Source organism: Scyliorhinus torazame, chromosome 14, assembly GCF_047496885.1.
Source record: "Scyliorhinus torazame isolate Kashiwa2021f chromosome 14, sScyTor2.1, whole genome shotgun sequence".
Lineage (NCBI taxonomy): Eukaryota > Metazoa > Chordata > Chondrichthyes > Carcharhiniformes > Scyliorhinidae > Scyliorhinus > Scyliorhinus torazame.
In genome coordinates, this window is record NC_092720.1 from 50,446,111 (window position 1) to 50,467,785 (window position 21,675).

General features: G+C 40.5%; 1 protein-coding gene across 5 annotated transcripts in view; it reads left to right on the forward strand.

The window, feature by feature from the left end:
* Window positions 1–21,675, forward strand: part of LOC140389718 (run domain Beclin-1-interacting and cysteine-rich domain-containing protein-like) — a 112,228-nt gene that overhangs the window by 45,675 nt on the left and 44,878 nt on the right. For 3 of the 5 annotated variants that reach the window (XR_011934454.1, XM_072474167.1, XM_072474164.1), the window contains exons 7-13: window positions 3,381–3,908; window positions 5,582–5,626; window positions 8,562–8,657; window positions 11,393–11,508; window positions 12,109–12,313; window positions 14,932–15,030; window positions 17,717–17,791. Coding sequence is in view for 4 of the 5 variants with exons in the window: in XM_072474167.1 (XP_072330268.1) it covers window positions 3,381–3,908; window positions 5,582–5,626; window positions 8,562–8,657; window positions 11,393–11,508; window positions 12,109–12,313; window positions 14,932–15,030; window positions 17,717–17,791 (1,164 nt within the window). In the remaining variant the exon portion in view is untranslated. The remainder of the gene's footprint in view (window positions 1–3,380; window positions 3,909–5,581; window positions 5,627–8,561; window positions 8,658–11,392; window positions 11,509–12,108; window positions 12,314–14,931; window positions 15,031–17,716; window positions 17,792–21,675) is intronic. The other 2 variants (XM_072474166.1, XM_072474165.1) reach the window with 2 other exon arrangements.

Genomic DNA, 21,675 nt, shown 5'->3' on the forward strand with positions numbered 1-21,675 from the left:
AGCCTGGCTAAGAATAACATCCCCAATCTAAAATTGTTTTTGCACAAGGCTGACTTTGTGAGGCTGCATTCGGCCCTGCGCTTCACCAGGTCCACCCCAGTGTCTTGGCATACCCTTATCTTGTGTCCCTCCCAACTGCTTGCCTTCGTCTGCTGAGCCAAGGACAGGATCCTCTCCTGATCCTGATATCTGTGCAGCATGGCAATTATTGCCCACTGCTGCTCCCCTGCCCTGGACTTTGGTCGGAGCGATCTGTGGCCGTGTCAATTTCCAGCGGCTTGGGATAGCTGTCCCTTCCAAGCAGGTTGCCCAGAATCTAGGCCACATAATCAGTTGGGTATCTGCCCATAATCCCCTCTGGCAGGCCCACTATTCGGATATTATGTCGCTTGGATCGGGTTTCCTGGTCCTCGACCTTCCTTTTCCGGCTCCCCTGGGTCCCCTCCAACCTCTTGATCTCAGCCTCCAGGCTGATGATTCAGTTGCTCTGGTCCATCGATGCCTTTTGCAGCTGCCGTGTGCGTTACCTTGGATTTCCAGCCTCTTTCTCATGCCATTCAGCACTGTCTGCATGGCGGCCTGCGCCTCTGCCACCACCACCTTGACTGCCGTTTGAATCTCTGCCTTAATCTCGTCCTTCAACTTGGTTAGTTCCTTAGGAATGTCTTCCAACCATCGCCTCGTGGGGCGGGGGGATGGAGCCCGCTGTCCGTGTCGCTGGACTCTCCCCTCGGGTGTGGCCAGGGACCTCCTGCCTCATGGGTCCACTGATCAACTGGCTCGCTGCTCCTGTCCTGCGGCCCCTCTAGCTACTGTTTCTGGCATTATTTTCCCCTCTGTTGTCTTTGTGGGTGAGGAGATGAATGAGTCCATTTTTTCAGGCTAAATCTGGCCAAAAGTGCCTATTTTGTGGTTTTCTGGAGGAAAGCCACCTGATGTGGGGCAGCACGGTAGCGCAAGTGACTAGCACTGTGGCTTCACAGCGCCAGGGTCCCAGGTTCGATTCCCCGCTGGGTCACTGTCTGTGCGGAGTTTGCACGTTCTCCCTGTGTCTGCGTGGGTTTCCTCCTTGTGCTCCGGTTTCCTCCCACAGTCCAAGGACGTGCAGGTTAGGTGGATTGGCCATGGTAAATTGCCCTTAGTGTCCAAAAGAATAGGACGGGTTAGGGGGATAGGGTGGAAGTGAGAGCTTAAGTGGGTCGGTGTAGACTCGATGGGTCGAGTGGCCTCCTTCTGCACGCTATGTTCTATGTTATCGATGTTATGTGTGACTACTCAGTACATCCCTGTCACCAGAAGTTAATATAATGCAGTAATAATAGAGTTCAAGTTGAAACTGAAAGCATTAATGATAGTTTGTCAAGTCTTTACAGAATTTCCTGGTGTTGTTAATAATTAAATAGCATAAATCTCTGACAACGTTTGTCAGAATGGTTAAATTATATGGTTATTATATACAATAATTAACCAGATTTATCAAATTTAGCTCTTGATCATAGATATTTGATTTAGATGGTGGTTTTTTTGATACTCCTTTCCTTTTCCCTGCCATCTTATAAAAGGCAACCAGGGTATATAGAATGAATATATTATCGTGAGAATAAAATTGATACTGTAATGTGAAGTGACAGACAGTAATAATGAGCTATAATATCCAAATCATTGGACAAAAATCATGTAAAGCACTATGAAAATTGAAGTTAAGTCTCCATGCCTTGGCTTTCTATTTGTGAGTCTTTATTGAGTTCATTGTAGACTTTGGTTTTACTTGGGATGTGGGGAAGAAAACAAATTAATATATGAAATAGACAAATAATTTATTATTTTTGAAAGTATAAACTACAGTTTAGCCACTAGTATGAAACCATTTGCTTTATTGTGCGACGGACAGGACGGGGATTAATTTAAAGAGCCCTGATTTCCCCCCTCACTACCTATCTACAAACAAAAAGCTGTTTTTGATTTCTGACTTTCCCTTTTGAATGGCGGCATATTTTCCCCAACTCTTCAGTTTGGAGTGATCTGATCCTGTACTAATAACCCCACAGCAAACTTGAGATAGGGTAAAAATAAGAAGGTTGGTTTATTTTGCACACGGGTGGGAAGGAGTTTTGCACCTGTACAATAGATAGGGTGTCAGTTAGCTCAGTTGAATGGATGGCTGCTTATGATGCGGAGTGACTGCATCCTGGCCTCGAGCCTCTGCCCCATATTGTCCGTTACCTTCCTCATGGGAGCCGTCGCGGCTTCCACTGCCATCTTGCCGGCTGCAAGGGGGTATTTTCTCATCTCCTCCCTATGTCTCTGGAGCTGAGAGGTGACGAAGCCCATATAGGCTGAGGTACTCATGAAGGTGAGGTGTGGTCACCCTCGGGTTAAATTACCATCAGTCAGCCCTCAAGGGGAATGGTCCTCTGGAACTGTGGCAACATTTGCAGTCAATAATGAAAGAAAAGGAGTACAGTGCAAGACCATGATTCAAATGAATCTTGTGGTTTCACGTGGGCCCAGAGTCCAGAATCAAAAGTTCAATGGTGTATTCCTTCAGATTAGCAGTCTGAAACTGTTGCAGGGTGATCAGTCTTTACAGAAGCAAGGACTTGCATGATGGAAGAAGGCATGAAAAGATGAATTAGTCTTAAAAGGCATCGATACAGAAGTTCTGACGTTTTCAATGGTAAACTGTATAGTTTTTTTTTAAAAAAACAATTTTTATTAGGATTTTCACAAAATATCAACAACAGAATGAAAAAGAAAACCCAATAGAATTAAATACAGAACAAAGTAAAACAACCCCCGTACACCCCTCAGATGGTACACAGTGTAGTTGAGGGCCAGGCAATTTACATGGACAGAGCTCAATCTGCTGCTACCTGTAGGGTTGGAAAATGGCAAACTGCCTGAGTTCAGATCCACACGGTGATATTACACATTCTAGCAGCTTTGGAGAGCTGATGTGACACACCTCCCACTACAACTCCTGGGTATTGAACAAAGGATGCATTTTCCCAGGGGTGGCATATTGAGAGGTTTAATAGAGGGTCAGGGTCCCCTTTGCCTTTGCAGACATACATTCTCCATGGTCAGAGCCCTGCCTTGCAAATATGAAGAGCATTGATGAATTTCATTGGCATTTGACATAGTTATAGAGCACATTAGCACATGTTCCAAGATAATGAGGTCCCCACTGGTTTCTGGAGTTTAGAAATTCCTCTGGTATGAATCATGGTTTGTCAGGCATGTCAATGTTTTTTAAAAATTTTAAATTAAAGAAACCAGTTTGACTTGGATGGATGTATATGTTTTCCTGTCTAGCTAAGACAATTGAAAATACAACTGAACCTTTTCCCTTTTATTTTCTCCTTTCCTCATTGATATAGGTGCGACGCCACATGACCTCAATATAAATCTGACTCGGCAAGAGACCAACAAGAGGGTTAATTTGACATTTTTTCCAGATTCTACAGAACAACTGGTACCAGATCAGGCCTCTGGCATCCACCAGTTCAGTGTCATCCCCTCTATGGAACCATTTTCCCCAGTCAGTGAGACAACAATTAGTACCCCAGTTAGCCATGGTGAGGACTCTTCGGGCGAAGTACAAGATGAGGGGTCAAGTGAAATAGATGATGGACCAGAGTATTTGGCTATTGGAAACCTGGGACGGAGGGATCGCAGCTCGAGTCAGTGCAGCAATAGCTCCTCCTCTTGTTCCGGAGGTTCGCAGAAACTTGCTCCATTGGCAGGGCAAGTTCCTAAACTGACTGTCAGCTGTAGTGAATCTCTACTGAATCTTCCAAGACGTTCCAGCTTCTCTGAAACCCAGAATCTGGACCGACAGGGCAGTTTCAAGAAAAGCCATATCCGTTCCCATTCTGATACTGGTATAGCAACAACAAAGACAACAGGTACAGTGAATTTTAATTCAAACGTTTGTGTATATCAAGATTTGCTTGCTACACGATATTAAATCTCTTCCTGTGCTAATTAAAGAAGGAGATGGAAAATATAATAACTGGTAGCTCCCTTAAAGGATGGTGCTAATACCAAAGCCTGTAGACCATTTCATTCCGTGGCCTGTACTTCATTATCTGTGTGAAAGGGGATCAAGTTTTGGCCTATATTAAACCTTGCCATGTGGCCGGCAGAGGAAAAAAAAGTCAATTAGAGTTCCTACTCATTATATCTATCCAGTGACCTCTTCCATTAAAGTATGAGAGCGGCAGGTGTAAGACACCACCATGAGTTCCTATGGTTGGTAAACCTGCCAGCACTTCCTATGTGAACTCTTTAAGGGCGGTATTTTAGGAAAAACATTAGTGATATCTGAAGCCTGGGGAACCACACCAATGTACAAGCAGCTGCCTTCAGAAACTAGGGAATAGATTTTAAGGTGAAATTAGCTTCATCTAAATGAGTAATTCTTTGAAGGTCTATGTACAGGGCTCAGCACACAGCACGATGCAGTGGTAGGCTGTAGACCTGTGCACTGTTCCGCAAGGTTGATTTATTTTGGCAGATGTTAACAAAGAAAATGTGAAGAACTGCCAGTTTAGACATTTCAGAGCGGTGTTGGTGCATTGTTCGTTGTTCTTTAGAGTTTTGGCCAAGAGTGGTTTCATGATCAGTGCAAGCTTAGAGGGCCATGGACAAGAGTGGTATCATGATCAATGCAGGCTTAGAGGGCCAAAGGATCTGTTCCTGTGCTGTATTGTTCTTTATTCAGGCCTGAGAAGTTTTTTTCTTGTTTTAAAAAAAAAAAAAATCAAGTTCAAATGCTGGAAAATCTCAAGAATAACCTTGCAGATTAGTTGAGCAAAACTGTTTATATATGCGCCAGGGACCAGGGTTTAATACCGGCCTTTGATGACTGTGGAGTTTTCACATCCTCCCCGTGTCTGCGTGGGTTTCCTCCGGGTGGTCTAGTTTCCTCCGACAGTCCAAAGATGTACAGGTTGGGTGGATTGGCCATGATAAATTGCCCCTTAGTGTCTAAGGATGTGCAGGTTAGATTACAGGTTTACACATGGTGGTGGGTGGGGGAGGGGGGCCTGGGTAGGGTGTTCTTTCAGAGGGTTGGAGTAGACTCGATGGGCTGAATGGCCTCTTTCTGCACTGCAGGGATTCAATGATACTCTGCTTATTTGCAATATTTTACTGCTTTTATAAAACATTGAACACCTGTTGTTATATGACGTGCAATGAAAGTTAGCTAACCAGATTGTTACAATAATTCTGTCATGACCTGTTTGAAAATTCTAGTCTAACTAGATATAACCTGGTCTTGCTGTAGAGGCAGGTTTCACCGTCTTGGCTTGGTCATTTGGAGGAGGGATAGAAAACCAGAGAAAGTCACCTTCTCGTATAACAAAGATGATGCTACATGTCAAGTGAGCCAAGATGTGATGCTTACTGGGAGTATAGAATTATGCATGAATTACACAATATTGTAATACTGTCTCAAGAAAGGAGGGGGGAGGGCAGGGCGCAGAGGGAGAAATCATCTATTTTTGCACTAACCTATAATCCTACTGTCTTGTAACCTTTCATTTCCCAATTTTTATTCTTCGGCTTTCTCAAGGAGACCTCCGGCAAATCACAATTATAGTAGAGGACCCAGTGGAAGGTTTGCAAATGGCTGTCATAAATTTCATTTCAATATGATGAAACAGCATGCAATCTCCACTATGATTAATGATACCAGCATTGTCATTTTTATCATATGTAAAGTGTAGAAATGGAACTGGTTGGTGGTCTACGTTTCTGAGGTTTCAACCAATACAATTCCCCCATTAACCTTTTATTGATTTTTACAAAATCAATTTTTACTTCAAAATCGGCAGAGTAGAAAAGTTGTTAATATAGATAGCTTAGTGATTCAAATGAAAGGGTGGCAAAGTGACACAATGGTTAGCACTGCTGTCTCAAGACACCGAGGACCCAGGTTCGATCCCAGCCTCGGGTCACTCCATGTGGAATTTGCACGTGTCTGCGTGGGTCTCACTAAGACATAAGATGTGCAGGGTAGGTGGATTAGCCATATCTTTTTATTAAAACAGTAAAAAATATATACACGGCTAAACGGTACAAACACTAATTTGTGTTGGAGAAACAGGGTAATTTCCCCTCAGTACCAATGTATGGGGAGGGGGGGTGGATACTCTGATTATTAAAACAGTTCACAACACATTTCTACAAAAAACAAACAGTACAAGCACTAAACTTTGCGCTGGAAAGACCAGAAACCCTTGCCTCTGTGCCAACAGAAAGGAAAGGGAGGGGGGGGGGGGGGGGTTGGTGGGGAGAGGGAGAAAAGGAGGATGGTGGGGAGAGAGGGAGTCGGGGTATTGGTGGAGGGGGCCTAATAGAACACTGCCTGAACTATCTACAGAGGCAGAAAAACAAAAGAACCTTCAATTATGATGTGCCAGAATCTGGGAGTCCCCCAGAGGGGGTGAGGGGCGACACTGTCAGGCAGTAGTGAGCCCTGTACCCCACTGCAGAGAGCCCCTTAATTGGAAAAAAAATTTAAAAAGTGATTCAAATGAGAGCTAACCTCTTCACCAGATAATTGGACTTTATTAGAAGAAAATTTACATTTTATAATATAATTCAATATGTCCATATTTGCACCTGCATAATCCACAATTGGAGGATGTGTGGGTTCAGTATCCTGTATGTTTGTTTTCCTTGTGCTGACACGGTTAGGAAATTGTATGTACGCACATGCTCATACCGGACTTGTGTCCTATTAGCAAATGTATAAAATGGAAAAAGTAATTATTTTAATTGCAACTGGAATATTTGTAGGTAATCACAGCTGAAAAAGGACCTTGCATAATGTGAAAGACTATCTCCAAAAATTCCTCCTATTTCTCTGTAAAAGGGAAATTTTCTAGAGATCTAACAATATATGAGATAAAATGGAGACAAAAAGTCTTTGCAGTGTTATTAATTTAGAACCATAATGCTTTGTGATTTATTTACTCATTCCTTAAGAGAGAAACGCCTCAGTTGGCTTTTCCCCTTGTGCCACTTCCGAGATGAAAAATTTGGGGGAAGAATTTTAGGTGCAAACTTTGTTCCATTGATGGGTGGAGCAGCTTGTGGAACATCAATTACATTTTTCATAATTTGAAAGCTTACCTCAAAGCTGCATTTAAAAATGAAAATACACTTTACTATATATTTTACAACCCTCATTAAAGGAAAATTAATGTGATTTTGCCATGTTAATGGGACCCCTGCTTTCAATAACAGAAAATATTATGCACATGGGTGACCATAGTGCCACAAACAGTGTTTTAAAAAGAAAATTGGTTTATGATGTGCTTTTCTGAGAGCGCCCCAAACAGGGCAGAATTGCCTAAAATGAACATGAACAATCAGAGCAGCAGCTTTGCTGAATTGTGGATGACTGACCCCTGTAGTTTTCTCATTGCTGGCCTGTACCAATGGTGGAAGGTCAGTGATCAGAAATACAGCTGTGATGATACACAATGCACTTCGAACATTCGCAACAAGTAAGAATCTGAGATTCATACACAAGATAAATGGATTGCAGTCCTGAATAATATGAGACCTATCACTGTAGACCTGTTTCCAGTATAAACAGGTCAAAACATTTCTTTTGGTTTTATCTTTGAGGTGTCAGCTATCAAATGGATGTGATTGAACACAGATGCTGTTGTCAAACAGGAATTTCTTGATGCACTGCTTTGGCTGACAAGTGCCTCGTGAGATTGAAATAATTTATTTTATTACCTTTTGGTAATTGAATTCATCAATCCAGTTTGTACAATAACTTCAGAATTAAGTAAAAGCAACTCCAGAATAACTGCTAAAATAGATATCATGATGGGACTTAATAGTTGGCAACTAAATGATTATTGCCGAAAAGATGCAATCTTGAACTGACCCATTCCAAGGTGCTGAGGCTGCATGTTCCTTCCTCTGATCTAATAGAAACTGTTTATAGCAACTGCAATCACTGAACAGAAGTCTTTGAAAAAAGTTTGATTTTTCAGTGTTAAAATGCACTATTCAGGCTGAAGTTGTCTTAACATCCATTGTATAAATTGCAGAGCATATTTTTTTCCCCAAATCCTTCCGCTGATATTGGTTGATGCCTACTTGATATGACCACTGACACCACTTCTATGCTTACTTGCATTTCATATCATTGTGCGTTTCCTTTTTTACCTAGTTCTTGCATGGTGAAATCTATTTGTTTGTTCTTGCAAATATTGTTATTGTTTTGCTCCCCACTCCCTCCTCCTATATGTATGCATTGGTTCCTTGAAGCCAGTTTCCCATGTCAAGCAGATAATTTGAACAGAAAAATCGATCTTTTTAAAAAGCTCCTTTGTTTTAAAGCATGTTTACTTTTGATTTAATGTAATATTCTAAGTGCATTCTCAATAACATTTTCTTTTCCCAGTATAGCAGTACAAATCTCAAATTAATCAACACTGAAATGTAAATACTGAACAAAAGCCCTTTGCAGTAAAATCAAGTCTTTAGTCCCTTGAATGAATGACTGACTGTATTTTGTAATTTAGAGTCTCATCTGGGAATCAGAAATCTGAAGGAATATGGTCCTTTCTCAGTTCAGAGTGGCGAGGTCAGCACTCCAAGCTCTCCCTACATGGAAGCTGGTAAATGCTATTTAAAATCTGTTTAATTTAGCCAGTTTAAGTTGTATACTCAATTCTTCTGTTTTTGATGTTACCCAGGAATTTAGTACGCCATGAGGTTTGATTCCTCGTTATTTTCATTATTTTTTCAATAATTTAGATTTCTCTGCACTTTTAGTAAGATATTTAAAATATTTTTTGTGCAGTGTGAATAGACATCATGTAACTCTGATTTTTCACTCACCCCCGCTTTTATTTTTCTATCGAGCAAGCCACAAGCAGCACTTATTCCAAACAATATTCAAGTACATGGAAACATACATAGAAAATAGATGCAGAAGGAGGCCATTCGGCCCTTCGAGCCTGCTCCACCATTCATTATGATCATGGCTGATCATCAAATTCAATTCCCTGATCTTGTCTTCCCCACATATCCCTTTAGCCCCAAGAGCTATATCTAATTCCCTCTTGAAATTTACAACATTTTGGCCTTAATGACTTTCTGTGGAAGTGAATTCCACAGATTCACCACACTCTGTGGAAAAAACAAAGTCTAGCACTGATTTAGCTCTCATTAGACAGCAGAGTATCACAATAAAGAATCATAGTGCAGAAGGAGGCCATTTGATTCATCGAGTCTGCACTGACCATCTGAAAGAGCACCCTACCTAGGCCGACTCGCCAATCTTATCCCCGTTACCCTATCTAACCTACACATCTTTGAACACTAAAAGACAATTTTTTAGCCGGGCCAATTCATCTAACTTGCACATCTTTGGACTGTGGGAGGAAACCGGAGCATCCGGAGGAAATCCATGCAGACGCGGTGAGAAAGTGTAAACTCCACACAGTTACCCAAGGCTGAAATTAAACCTGGGTCACTGGCGCTGAGAGGCAGCAGTACTAACTACTGTGCCACCAAGTAATTTAGGACCATTGCAAATTTTATTTTTCTTTGACACAAAGGTACAATCTTAATACGTTTGATTCCAACTACCCAATTAATTAAAATTCTTGTAATTTTCCTAGGTGAGCACATAAATCTCATTTCGATCCTGCAGTATCAAATGTAAAATCATTGCATTAGTTAGGTTATATTAGTTAAAAACTATACAATAATTTTACTTGCCGTGAAACACATGGTACTGCATTCTTTCGAATCATCAATTGCATTGTACTTAATTTTTAAGAAAACTTTTATCATATGTCATTATCTTCTGATAAATTCTTAATATCTCTGAACAGCTGATGACTAATTGGTCTTTTTAAACATTTGCAAGTTTGGCTTTTAAAAGCTATCTAAATTTTGGTGTGTGGAATTTTTAAATGATGTAATTAAGACCTCACATTTTTCACAGAATCACAGAAATACACAGTGCAGCAGAGACCCTTCAGCCCAAAGAGTCTGCACCGACACATGAAAAACACCTGACACACCTACCTAGTCCCATTTGGCAGCATTTGCCTCATATCCTTGAATGTTATGGTGTGCCAAGTGCTCATCCAGGTACTTTTTAAAGGATGTGAGGTAACCCGCCTCCACCACCCTTCCAGGCAGTGCACTCCAGACCGTCACTACCCTCTGTATAAAAAAAGGTTTTTCCTCACATCTCCCGCCCCCAAGCTCCTGCCCCTCATCTTGAACTTGTCCCCTCTTGACTGATCCTTCAACTAAGGGGAACCACTGATATCTTTCCACTTCATGTCCATGCATAATCTTGTATATCTTGATCTGGTTGCCCCTCGGTCTTCTCTGCTCCAACGGAAACAACCCAATCCCGTCCAACCTCTTCATAATTTACATGTGCGTCCCAGGCAACATCCTGGTGAATCTCCTCTGCATCTCCTCCAGTGCAATCATATCCTTCCTATAATGTGAACTTCACACAGAACTCCAGTCGTGGCCTCACCAAAGTTCTATACAACCTTTGCTGGAGCTTTTTCTGTTTCTCGGTTATTTGGCTCAATATGATGTTGCAGAATTCCAGAGTTTACTGAAATTTTGACATTGAATATCATTTAATAATAAAATGGCCCAAATGGCTGATAAAATAGGCAATAAGCAGGTACAGAGCAGTACGCATCATGGCCCAAATCTTTCAATCAGGGTTGGAACCACTGTTTCCGACCATGTTTAGACAAAAAAACTACCAATTTGCCTTCCTCCAATTTTTCTGGGCAATCTTCTGATGGAGGATTTTTCTGAACTCACTCAGTGCAGGAAACCTTAGAGACATCAACAAACAATATCCATGCTGAAGCCACATCCCTTTTTTATGGCACTAACTGGCATATTTGGGTGTGTGAAGAGTTTAAATGTCCCAAAGTTTTTTTGTAAAGTTAAGGAGAGAAAGTTTGGGGGTGGGGGGTTATGATGGATGAGTTAAGGGGTTAAGGTGGTGGGGGTGAAGATGGAGGATCGGGGTTCGGTCAGGTGATGAAGGCAGGTCAGTGGGTTGATGGGGGTGAAATCAGTTGTATTTTTACCCAGGAGATTAGGATATTCGAACATTTACTGAATAACTATTCAGGTAAGAACTCAACCATCTGAAGTCATTAACTCTAAATGAACAGTTGATGACTCTTTCGGAGAGTCTTGGGGAGCAAGAAGTTCAAATGTCCCCGCCAATTGCCACAAAGTCAGTGCGTTGAGATCCAATGGGTTCCAGAGACCCAGAAGACCTGGGATGATATCTTCAGGTGTATAGCTCCAGTGATTGAACTTACACTGGTAATTTTGGTTTATTTTGTTCTAGAGGGTGCCCATTGCATACACAGTTCTGATGGAATGTTTCGTCAACCATCGCAGGGCCAGTCTCTGATCAGCTATCTATCAGAGCAGGACTTTGGAAGCTGTGCGGATTTGGAGAAGGTATATTTATGATTCCTTCCTTAAATATGTAAAGAATTGTTCTAGGTCTTGAATTTTGGTTATTTTTTCAAATTTATACTTCTGTGCACTAGAACATTTTTAAAAGGTTAAGTAGGCTGTAGTGGCATTATGGGCTTTCCGTTATCTATCTTTTGATTCTTGTTTATGTTCGTTCTCGAACCGCAGCTTATTTCTAGTCGGTTTTCTTTCTGTATTTAAAATGCAACGCCTGTGTCTCATTTTCTTTCATTAACCCCACACCAATGATTTCTTAAACTCTGGGCTGGATTCTCAGGTGCCTGCCGCTGGTAGTGGAGTTCCCGGCGTGGCGGAGAATCCAGCATCGTGAAGAAAAATCCGACGTTGATCCGTTTCCGATGCTCCTAACGAACTGTTTTCTTTTGGAGATGCTAGGGCGTAGAACTGACCTGTTTGGCCAAATACTCTCATTTCATCAGTTGCAAAGTTGTCCAAAGATGATAATCCTTGTCTGATTTATGAGAGTTCCTTAGTTTGGAACTCTCATCAATTCTCTTGTTTCTCCTCCTTCCTATTGTATTTACAAAATATATTGAAATGTAAACTCAACTCTTTATTTAGGAGAATGCTCATTTCAGTATATCTGAATCACTGATTGCTGCCATTGAGCTGATGAAGTGCAATCTGATGAAGAAACAAATGGTGGATGATGATGAAGAGGACAGTGACAAAGAAATAAGAGAACTGAAACAGAAAATCCGTATTCGACGGCAGCAGATCCGTACGAAAAAACTCCTGCCTCGAATGAGGGGCACTGAGTCAGACAGTATGTATGACTGTGTAAACATGTTAATGGAAAATAAACCTTTGACTGTTGAATCAGTCCCGATGTATGCTGAAGTGAGAATGTAAGAATGGGTATGTGAAATTAATCTCCAATACTGATGTATTTAAATCCAATTGCCTTTGTTAATTAAGTTAGTTCTGACATCGAGGGGTAGGTGGAGTGTTGCATGGTAAGCTATGTTTTCTTTGAAGAATCTGTTAGGGTGACTGACCCCTGCAATGCCAACCGGGTGCAGATGAGTTTTTGTTTTAAATAACCTTGCTGCAGGTCCCTAGAGCCAAAAGAATCCATTGTTTGTTCCTTAGAGTGGACACCATCAGGAAGCATCCCTGAATGGGAAGAAAATAACTACAAAACAATGAATATGGAGTGAGTGTATATAAAAATGCATAAAATGGTATTCTGTCTGGTAATCTTCACCATGACATAATACCATTGATTCAACAGTTGGGGAGGCAGTGACATAGTAATATTGTCGTTGGACTAGTAATCCAGAGACCCAGGCTCGGGACCGGGTTCGAATCACGCCATGGCAGATGGTGAAATTTAAATTTGCTAAAAATAAATTCTGGAATTAAAACCCTAATGAAGGGCGGTGCAGTGGTTGGCACTGTTGCTTCATGGCGCTGGGGTCCCGGGCTTAATCACGGCCCTGGGTCACTGTTCGTGAGGATTTGCACATTCTCCCCATGTTTGCATGGGCCTCACTCCCACAACTCAAAAGATTGCAGGGTAAGTGAATTGACCATGCTAAATTACCTCCTAATTGGAAAAAAAAGAATTGGGTACTTTATTAAAAAAAAGTCCAATGATGACCATGAAACCATTTTCAATTGTCGTGAAAACACATCTGGTTCGCTAATTTCCTTTAGGAAGGAAGTGTGCTAAATCGCTGGCTTTGAAAGCAGACCAAGGCAGGCCAGCAGCACAGTTCGATTCCCGTAACAGCCTCCCCGAACAGGTGCCGGAATGTGGCGACTAGGGGCTTTTCACAGTAACTTCATTTGAAGCCTACTTGTGACAATAAGCGATTTTCATTTCATTTTCATTTCATTTCATTTTCAAGTCTATTGCCCTTACCTGCACTGGCCTTCATGTGGTTGACAGCAATGTGGGTGACACTTAAATGCCTTCAGGGTAGGGCAATAAATGATGGCCCAGTCAGCGACAGATAAAGCAAGGACCACGTTAGAAATTTACTTAATTGGGACAATCCTTTGGGAAGAAAAATTGAAGTTGGGTAATATTGAATCTGGATTTTTACTTCAATTATTATAAATATGACAAATCATGGTAAATTTCAAAAATATGAAATATCTCGTATTAGAATGAAGGAAGTTCCTAGTTTCAAAAACAAAATTTGTAGCTAAAAATTCTAAATCAGTGGTACAAACTTAGAAAAAGAATTTCTGGAAATCATTAATGTGTTGCAGCTGTAACAATCCTAATGTAAGTAGACAAATTTTGATTTGCTATAAGATGGATTTTTTTCCTTCCGAAGTTTATAACATTTAAGCAACAGAGAAAAAAACTTGCATTTGATTAGTATATTTAACAGAGGAGGCAATGGAATAGTGGCATTGTCACTGGACCAGCAATCGGATAACGCTCTGGAGACCAGGTTTCGACCAGTAATACAGAGATCCAGAGTAATGCTCTGGGGATCCGGTTTTGAATCTCGCCTTGGCAGATGTTGAAATTTGAATTGAATAAAAATCTGGAATGAAAAGTCTAATGATGACCATGAAACTGTTGCCGATTGTCATAAAAACCATCTGGTTCACGAACAGCCTTTAGGGAAGGGAATCTGCCACCTTTACCCAGTCTGACTTACATGTGACTCCAGACCCACAGCAATGTGGTTCACTCTTAACTGCCCTCTGAAATGGCCCAGCAAGCCACTTAGTTCAGGGCAATTGGGGATGGGCAATAAATTCTGGCCTTGCCAGTGACGCCTGCATCCCCATAGTAAGTGAAAAGAAACCTCAGGAGATCCCAAAGTGTTTTTCATCCAGTGAAATTGAGTCAGCCAGTAATGCAGGAAAATATGGCAGCTAATTTGTACAAAGCAACGTCCGAAAATAGTGATGAGATATATGGCCAGTCATTTGTTATTAAGTGATTTTTGCTAAAGGATAAACTTTGATGAGGAGGGGAAAACTCACTTGCAGCTTTTTGAATAATGCATTGGTGTCTCTTGTGCCCACCAGAGAGGGTAGATGGAATTATGGCCTGACATCTGGTCCAAAATTTACATTATGTATTTATTATAAGTCCTATGTTTCTCATGTATGGAACGATCTGCCTGGTCTGTACGCAAAACAATTTTCACTGTACTTCGGTACACGTGACAAACCTAAATCAAATCAAAGACATCCCTCAATGCACTGAAGTGGCAGCTTTGTTTGTGCTCAAAACGCTGGAGTGGTATTTGAACTCATGATCTTTTAACTCCGGCGATGCTGCCACTCAACCATGCCATATGGTTGTGTTAATTCATTATGGGTTATTTGCGCATTTCTTAACTTTCCGTTCAGTTGCTAAATTAACCCCTAGTAAAATGCAAAGTTTTTACAAAAATGTTTTCTGCTCTACAGCCTGTACCACAGAGAGTGGGTCCCCTATCAGTTCCTATGATTCTGCACCACTATCAGATTCTGGATCGACTGATGGAGTGGATGAATTTGAATTAAAAGGTATTGTCAGAAGCAAAAGAGCAGATTGTGACACATAACTTCATTTTTCTTATGTAACTGCTTATCAGGAGATTATGTGCAATTGCACCATCCTGGATTTTCCTAAACTATTTAATTTTGAGAAAGATGAGTAACCGAGGGAAAAATTGTATGACAACTCTGATTAATGGTAATTCATAAAACTCCAAGATATCTACATTATTTCACAAATGGCATTCCAATGACCCAATAGAACCATTGAACCGTTATAGTGCAGATGGAGACCATTTGGCCCATCGTGTCTGAAGCAACCCTTTGAAAGAGCACCCTGCCTAGGCCCGCTCTCCTGCCATATCCCCCTAACCCCACCTAAACTGCACATCTTTGGACATCAAGGGACAATTGAGCAAACTTATACCTTATGAAATGCTCAAGGGCGGCACGGTAGCACAGTGGTTAGCACTGTTGTTTTACAGCACCAGGGCCCCAGGTTCGATTCCCGGCTTGGGTCACTGTCTTGTGTGGAGTTTGCACGTTCTCCCTGTGTCTGCGTGGGTTTCCTCCCTCAAGTCCCAAAAGACATGCTGTTAGGTGATTTGGACATTTTGAATTCTCCCTCTGTGTACCCGTAGTGTGACGACTAGGGAATTTTCACAGTAACTTCATTGCAGTGTTAATGTAAGCCTTCTTGTGACAATAATAACGTATAATAATAATAATCTTTATGTCCATCTTCCCAAGAGATACCTGCAATTATTCTTGATAGATTCATTGCTTGTGAATTAATTACCTTTGGCATTTAGTTACTTTGCAAAAGAGAACAAAGGGGAGTCTTAAGATTGTGCTCCACTTTTATTGAAGAATATGTTCAAATTGGATAACTTTCACTTTAAACATTTCAAAAACCTGTGTTTTCTCCAATTAGAGTAAATTTAATTCGGATAATATCTCCTTTACAAGTCTGTGTTATGAATACTGAAAGCAGCTTTGTTGGTATTCTGCTATAGTTCAATGTGATTACATCCTTTTTGAAGGAGGTTAGGGAAGTGTTTAGGACAAGTGCATCAGCAAAGGACATTCTCTTCACTATACGTTGTCAGCTTTCTCGGGGGTTTGTTTTGAATGAGAAATCCAAAATAACCAAATTTGCGCACAAGAATCAATTTTGTTTTAGAGCTTGAATTGTGTAAGCTTATCAAATGGATGGTACTTTTAAATAGAAGTTTTTTAAATCTCGGGAACACCCTCACTTCAGGTACGTTGCAAAGTGCAAGTCTGAGGGCTTCAGATGTTAAGGAAGAGAAAATGTTAAAGAGAATGTCAAGAATGCAGGTGTTAAGAGAAAATTCAAAACCAACTTGAAGGAAAGAGCTGTTTGACTATCCTAAAGCAGTGTCGCATGCTGAAGCTGAATCCCAGGAGACTGAGCTCAGCTACAAACTGACTAAAGGAAGAAACATCAATTATATTGTATTTTTGTTTAGTCCAATCTGGAACAAAGCATCCAGGAGACCAGAAATAGTCTCCATTTAATTTTGTGACACACTTCAAAATGTCAGTTTATCTTTCTTTTTCCCCCTTCCCCCAAATTGACCTGCTCTTGCTTGATTAGATACATAACTCAGAATATTCTGGCATTGGTCACAGTCCTTCCTCAATCTGTATTCCTATGGTAAGAGAGGCAAATGCAGAGGATCATAGCTATCATCATTTTTACAAAGTTTGTTCCATGTGGTGTGGTTTAACAGTATTAAGAACACTTCTCCAACTTATTGTACCTGGATCTTAACCACTATTAATTTTTTGAGACTGGGCAGCACGGAGGCGCAGTGGTTAGCATTGCTGTCTCACGGCGCTGAGGACCCAGGTTCGATCCCGGCCCTGGTTCACTGTCCGTGTGGAGTTTGCACATTCTCCCTGTGTCTGTGTGGGTCTCACCCCCACAACTCACAAAGATGAGCAGGGTAGGTGGCTTGGCCATGCTAAATTGCCCCTTAATTGGGAAAGAAAAAGAATTGGGTACTCTAAATTTATAAAAACATTTTGTGGTTTTATAAACATAACTAATGCTGCTGACTGGCATTAAATGTAACTCCTTTCTTAAAAAAAAATGTATTTTTTCACAAACATGTATCCAAACAGGTTACAGTAAATAACCACCCCGCATTAAATACAAGAAATTCTAGCTTACAGTTGCTTAAACTCTATTGAAATAATCTTTAATGCACTACAAAACAGTGATTTATGTATATAATTTCACAGGTGGCTTGACATTTGCAAGGGAACAGTCTTTATTATGTCTCTGCTCCCCTTCCCACTCTCCATCACATGGCAAGTTTAGAGCAGTGCAGCACTAGAGACTTTCTCGGATCAGTTGGTAGCTGACCTGATCTGTTCAATCGCTAGTGGACAACATTTTTAGGAAATAAATCTTCCAATGGTGCTCAAAGTGGTGAGCTTTAGTTCGAACGTTCTCCTGTTGAGCATTCTCTCAATGTGCAAGTTTTTTGTTTTAATTTTCCATTAAAGCCATTATATTTTTAAATTCAACACCGTAACCATTAAGTGGATAAGTATTGCAGAGTGGTAGTTGTAATTTATTTTTATTTTTATTAGGCAGGGTTTTATTGTCAACCTGCCTGCTCTTAATTGCCACTGAGAAAAGTTATGAAAATGATGTGAATCTTATTGTCACTGTGTCATACAGATTGTATTGATGAGTCAAACCTCATTCACATGTCAGAGAATGGGCTTTCAGCATCAATGGCATCATTGTTTTCAGGTATTTCATTAGTGACTTAGATGTTGTCTGATTTATTTTGCCAATGCTTGATTTCCACAGTACTTAAGGGAGAGCTCAGTCTGCTGGCAATAGGCTTTTAATAAGTTTTCCCCATTTTAACTTAACTCATTTATTTCTGATGTTTCAAAGCAATTTTCAATGAGCCCCTAACACAAACTTATTGTATACTTGTCAAACTTTGTCAGTTCAAAATTTCTAAACACGATTGTCATGAACCGCAATTAATATGAGACAAATTTGCATTAAAAGAAATATTGAATCCTCCACAGACATTACAAAATCACAACCTTTACAGTGCAGGAGGCCATTCGGCCTATCGAGTCTGCATTGACTCTCTGAAAGAGCATTCTACCTGGTTCCACTCCCTTGCCCTTATCCCTGTAACCTTCACATTCTTTCTTTTCAGATAGCAATCCAATTCCCTTTTGAATACCTTGATCAAACCTACCTCCACGACCCTCTCAGGAAGTTCGTTCCAGAATCCAACCATCCTCTGGGGGGGGGGGGGAAATGTTCCCTCGCATCACTTTTACTCCTTTTGCTTATTATTTTGAATCTGTGCCCTTGAGTGGGAACAATATCTTACTATTGACCCTGTCCATACCCCTCAGGACCTTCAATACCTCTATCTAGTCTCCTCTCAGCCTTCCTTTCTCCGAGGAAAACAGTCCCAACATTTCCAATCTATCCTCATCCCTGTAATTAATCTTGTGTATTTCCTGTGTAACCTCTCCAATGCCTTCACATCCTTCCTCAAGTATGGTGCCCTGAACTAGAGACCGTATTCCAGATGAGGCCCAACAAGTGCCTTGCATGAGTTCAACATGTCATTCTTGTTCTTATTGTCCCTATTAATAAAACCTAGCGGGTCTCTGAACATGCCCTGCCATCTTCAGTAACGTATATACATATAAGAACATAAGAACTAGGAACAGGAGTAGGCCATCTGGCCCCTCGAGCCTGCTCCGCCATTCAATCAGATCATGGCTGATCTTTGTGGACTCAGCTCCACTCTCCGGCCCGTACACCATATCCCCGAATCCCTTTATTCTTTAGAAAGGTATCTATCTTTTTCTTAAAAACGTTTAAAGAAGGAGCCTCAACTGCTTCACTGGGCAAGGAATTCCAGAGATTCACAATCCTTTGGGTGAAGAAGTTCCTCCTACGCTCCGTCCTAAATCTACTTCCCCTTATTTTGAGGCTATGCCCCCTAGTTCTGCTTTCACCCGCCAGTGGAAACAACCTGCCCGCATCTATCCTATCTATTCCCTTCATAATTTTATATGTTTCAATAAGATCCCCCCCCCGCATCCTTCTAAACTCCAATGAGTACAGTCCCAATCTACTCAACCTCTCGTCATAATCTAACCCCCTCAACTCTGGGATCAACCTAGTGAATCTCCTCTGCCGACGTCCCTCTGTTCTTGCACCTCCTTTAGTGTTTCCCTCTTTATTTTATACCACCTTCTGCCGAAATGAAACACCTCATACTTCTCTGCATTGAACTTCATCTGCCTAATCCACCAACAGATCTGTGTCCTTTTGATGTTCAAAAGTACCTTAATCACAGTTAACAATGTTTCTAATCTTTGTATCCTCTGCAAATTTTGAATCGTGCCCTGAACACCACATTCTAAGTTATTAATATAATATATATATATATATATATATATATATATATGTGTCAGGAAGAGCAAGCATCCCAACACTGACCCATGGGAAACTCCTGAACAGATCTTCCTCCAACATTGTTTAAAGAACTTGATCTTTGGCAAACTTGTATTTAAATACTCAAAACAAAGTTTTGAAGGTCCACACAGCACACATTTTGTGAGCAATGATCCTTTTTGGATTCCTCTAATTTTCTGCTTTAATTTTCCCACATCTTTAATACAGCAGCTTAATAGGGATAAACACCAATAGGTGTGAGTAGCCCTTATCCAAGTGGCCATTTATCATGTGTTGCCATCATATCAAGTAGTGAGTTATTAACGTCTGAGGCAATTGCAAATCTGGAATCATTATGTACAAATTTCAGGAAAACTGGTGTCTTTTTATTTTGGAAGGAAGACCCCTGATTGGTTGATTTCCTTTCTCATAATCTGGAGGCATTGAGGTCAGTTGTACTCCCAACGCTCTTCCAATTAAGACCATTTAATTCAGTGCAATTATTCGTGCTCTTGAATGTTGCGTTTATTAATAAATTTTGTATTTTTTTTCTGCTCTAACAAATTAGTCGCGAAAGTCTGCATCTCTCCCTGGAGTTCTTTGGTGCTTTGTTTTGTGTTGGTTTTTGTTTTAGGTAGGCTCCAGAAAGGACCTTTCCTTGAGAAGTGGGATAGGAGAAATCTGATTTTCGCACTATTATACAGCTGTGCAGTTCATAAATTTGAGTTACTCTCCTTAATTTTCTCTTTCTTTTCATTTAATTAATCCTCTCTGAGGGGAATGTTGGGCAAAATAAGCTAAACTGACAATTAGGTAAGTGCCTTTGAAAATAACTGCTGTGAATTCTTGTGTACAGCCATGTCAGAACTCCCAATTAACTGATGTGCTGAACCGAGACCAGTAAGATTATAGCCATTTGAGTTTGTCTGGTCTGATGTATTGGAAAAGCATTTCAGTACCAGCACATTTATTTAAGAGCTCTCATACATATGGTTAAAAGCTCTTCCTTTGGCATTTACAAATTGGCCTGAGATAGATTAAAAAGTAGAATACTCTGTCATGTTGACAGATCACGACATTGACTGATCCTGGCATCTGCTCATTCTGCAGTCTTATGAGTCTCCCTATAAGAGCCAATATAATGAATTAGATTTACGAAGGTGGTGAAACTTGCAACCTTTTTTCCAACCCCTGATTCATATTTAGCAAATTGGTTTTAAGTGTTAAAATTTGCCCCATGCCTGTACAGCCTTCTCTGTAAGTTTATTTTTAAATGGCGCCATTCATTGCGCTTTTAATTAACACTTTTAAAGCTTGATCCCTCTATCTGTTACAGTTTAAACTGTGTTCTAAGGAATGGTCCTTTTGCAAGTATTGTGTTGTCTTGGTGTTCTCCATTTTTAACTGGATTTAATCTGAATGTGTCTGATATTAAACTCGGTGGTGGTTAGGTTTGTTGCTGAGTATAAAATGTTGCTACATTTTGGCTGCTTTCTAAGTATTGTTCCAGAGTTGGCTAAATGTCTACGTCTGTGATCTCTGGGTTTGATTTTTACTGTAGAATTCTTTAGCACAACAATTGATATTCCTGTTCATTATTTTATGTTGTTTTTAAAAAAGTGCCAATGATAAATGATGAAGCTCAGCAAAACAAATGAGCTGCATCAACTTCTTTACACTTGAGAGAAAAGAATTTGCTGAGCTATAACTGTCTATTGGTCACATTAACTTTTACAAATGTTACCTGTATGATATCTACACTCTTGGCAATTTTCAAGATGCATTGTCTATATCGTGAAGAAGAACTGCTTTATTCAGTAGTCACTATGTTGAAGCAATCTCACCTTTCACAACCTGACAAAAGCACAATAACTACTTCAACAGTATCACATTGTTGCAGAAAAATGTCGTGGTACTGGACAGTCACTATCATTCATTTGAAATTAAGATTTTAGTCTTGGTACATTATTTTTCTCCTTGGCTAAAGTGATAGACAAGTGACACTTGAGGGTTGACCAGTGTCTCACACTCACTGGCTGCTAAGGATTATGCGATGATTTCTTCCCCTGCCCCTATTTGAAACTCATTATGTAGGAAGTGACAGACATAATAAGCATGTGTCCTACTGTTCTTTGATCGAATATTTAGACCTCCAGGTTCATTGCGCTGTTCAAATTTTAGTATCATTAATCCAT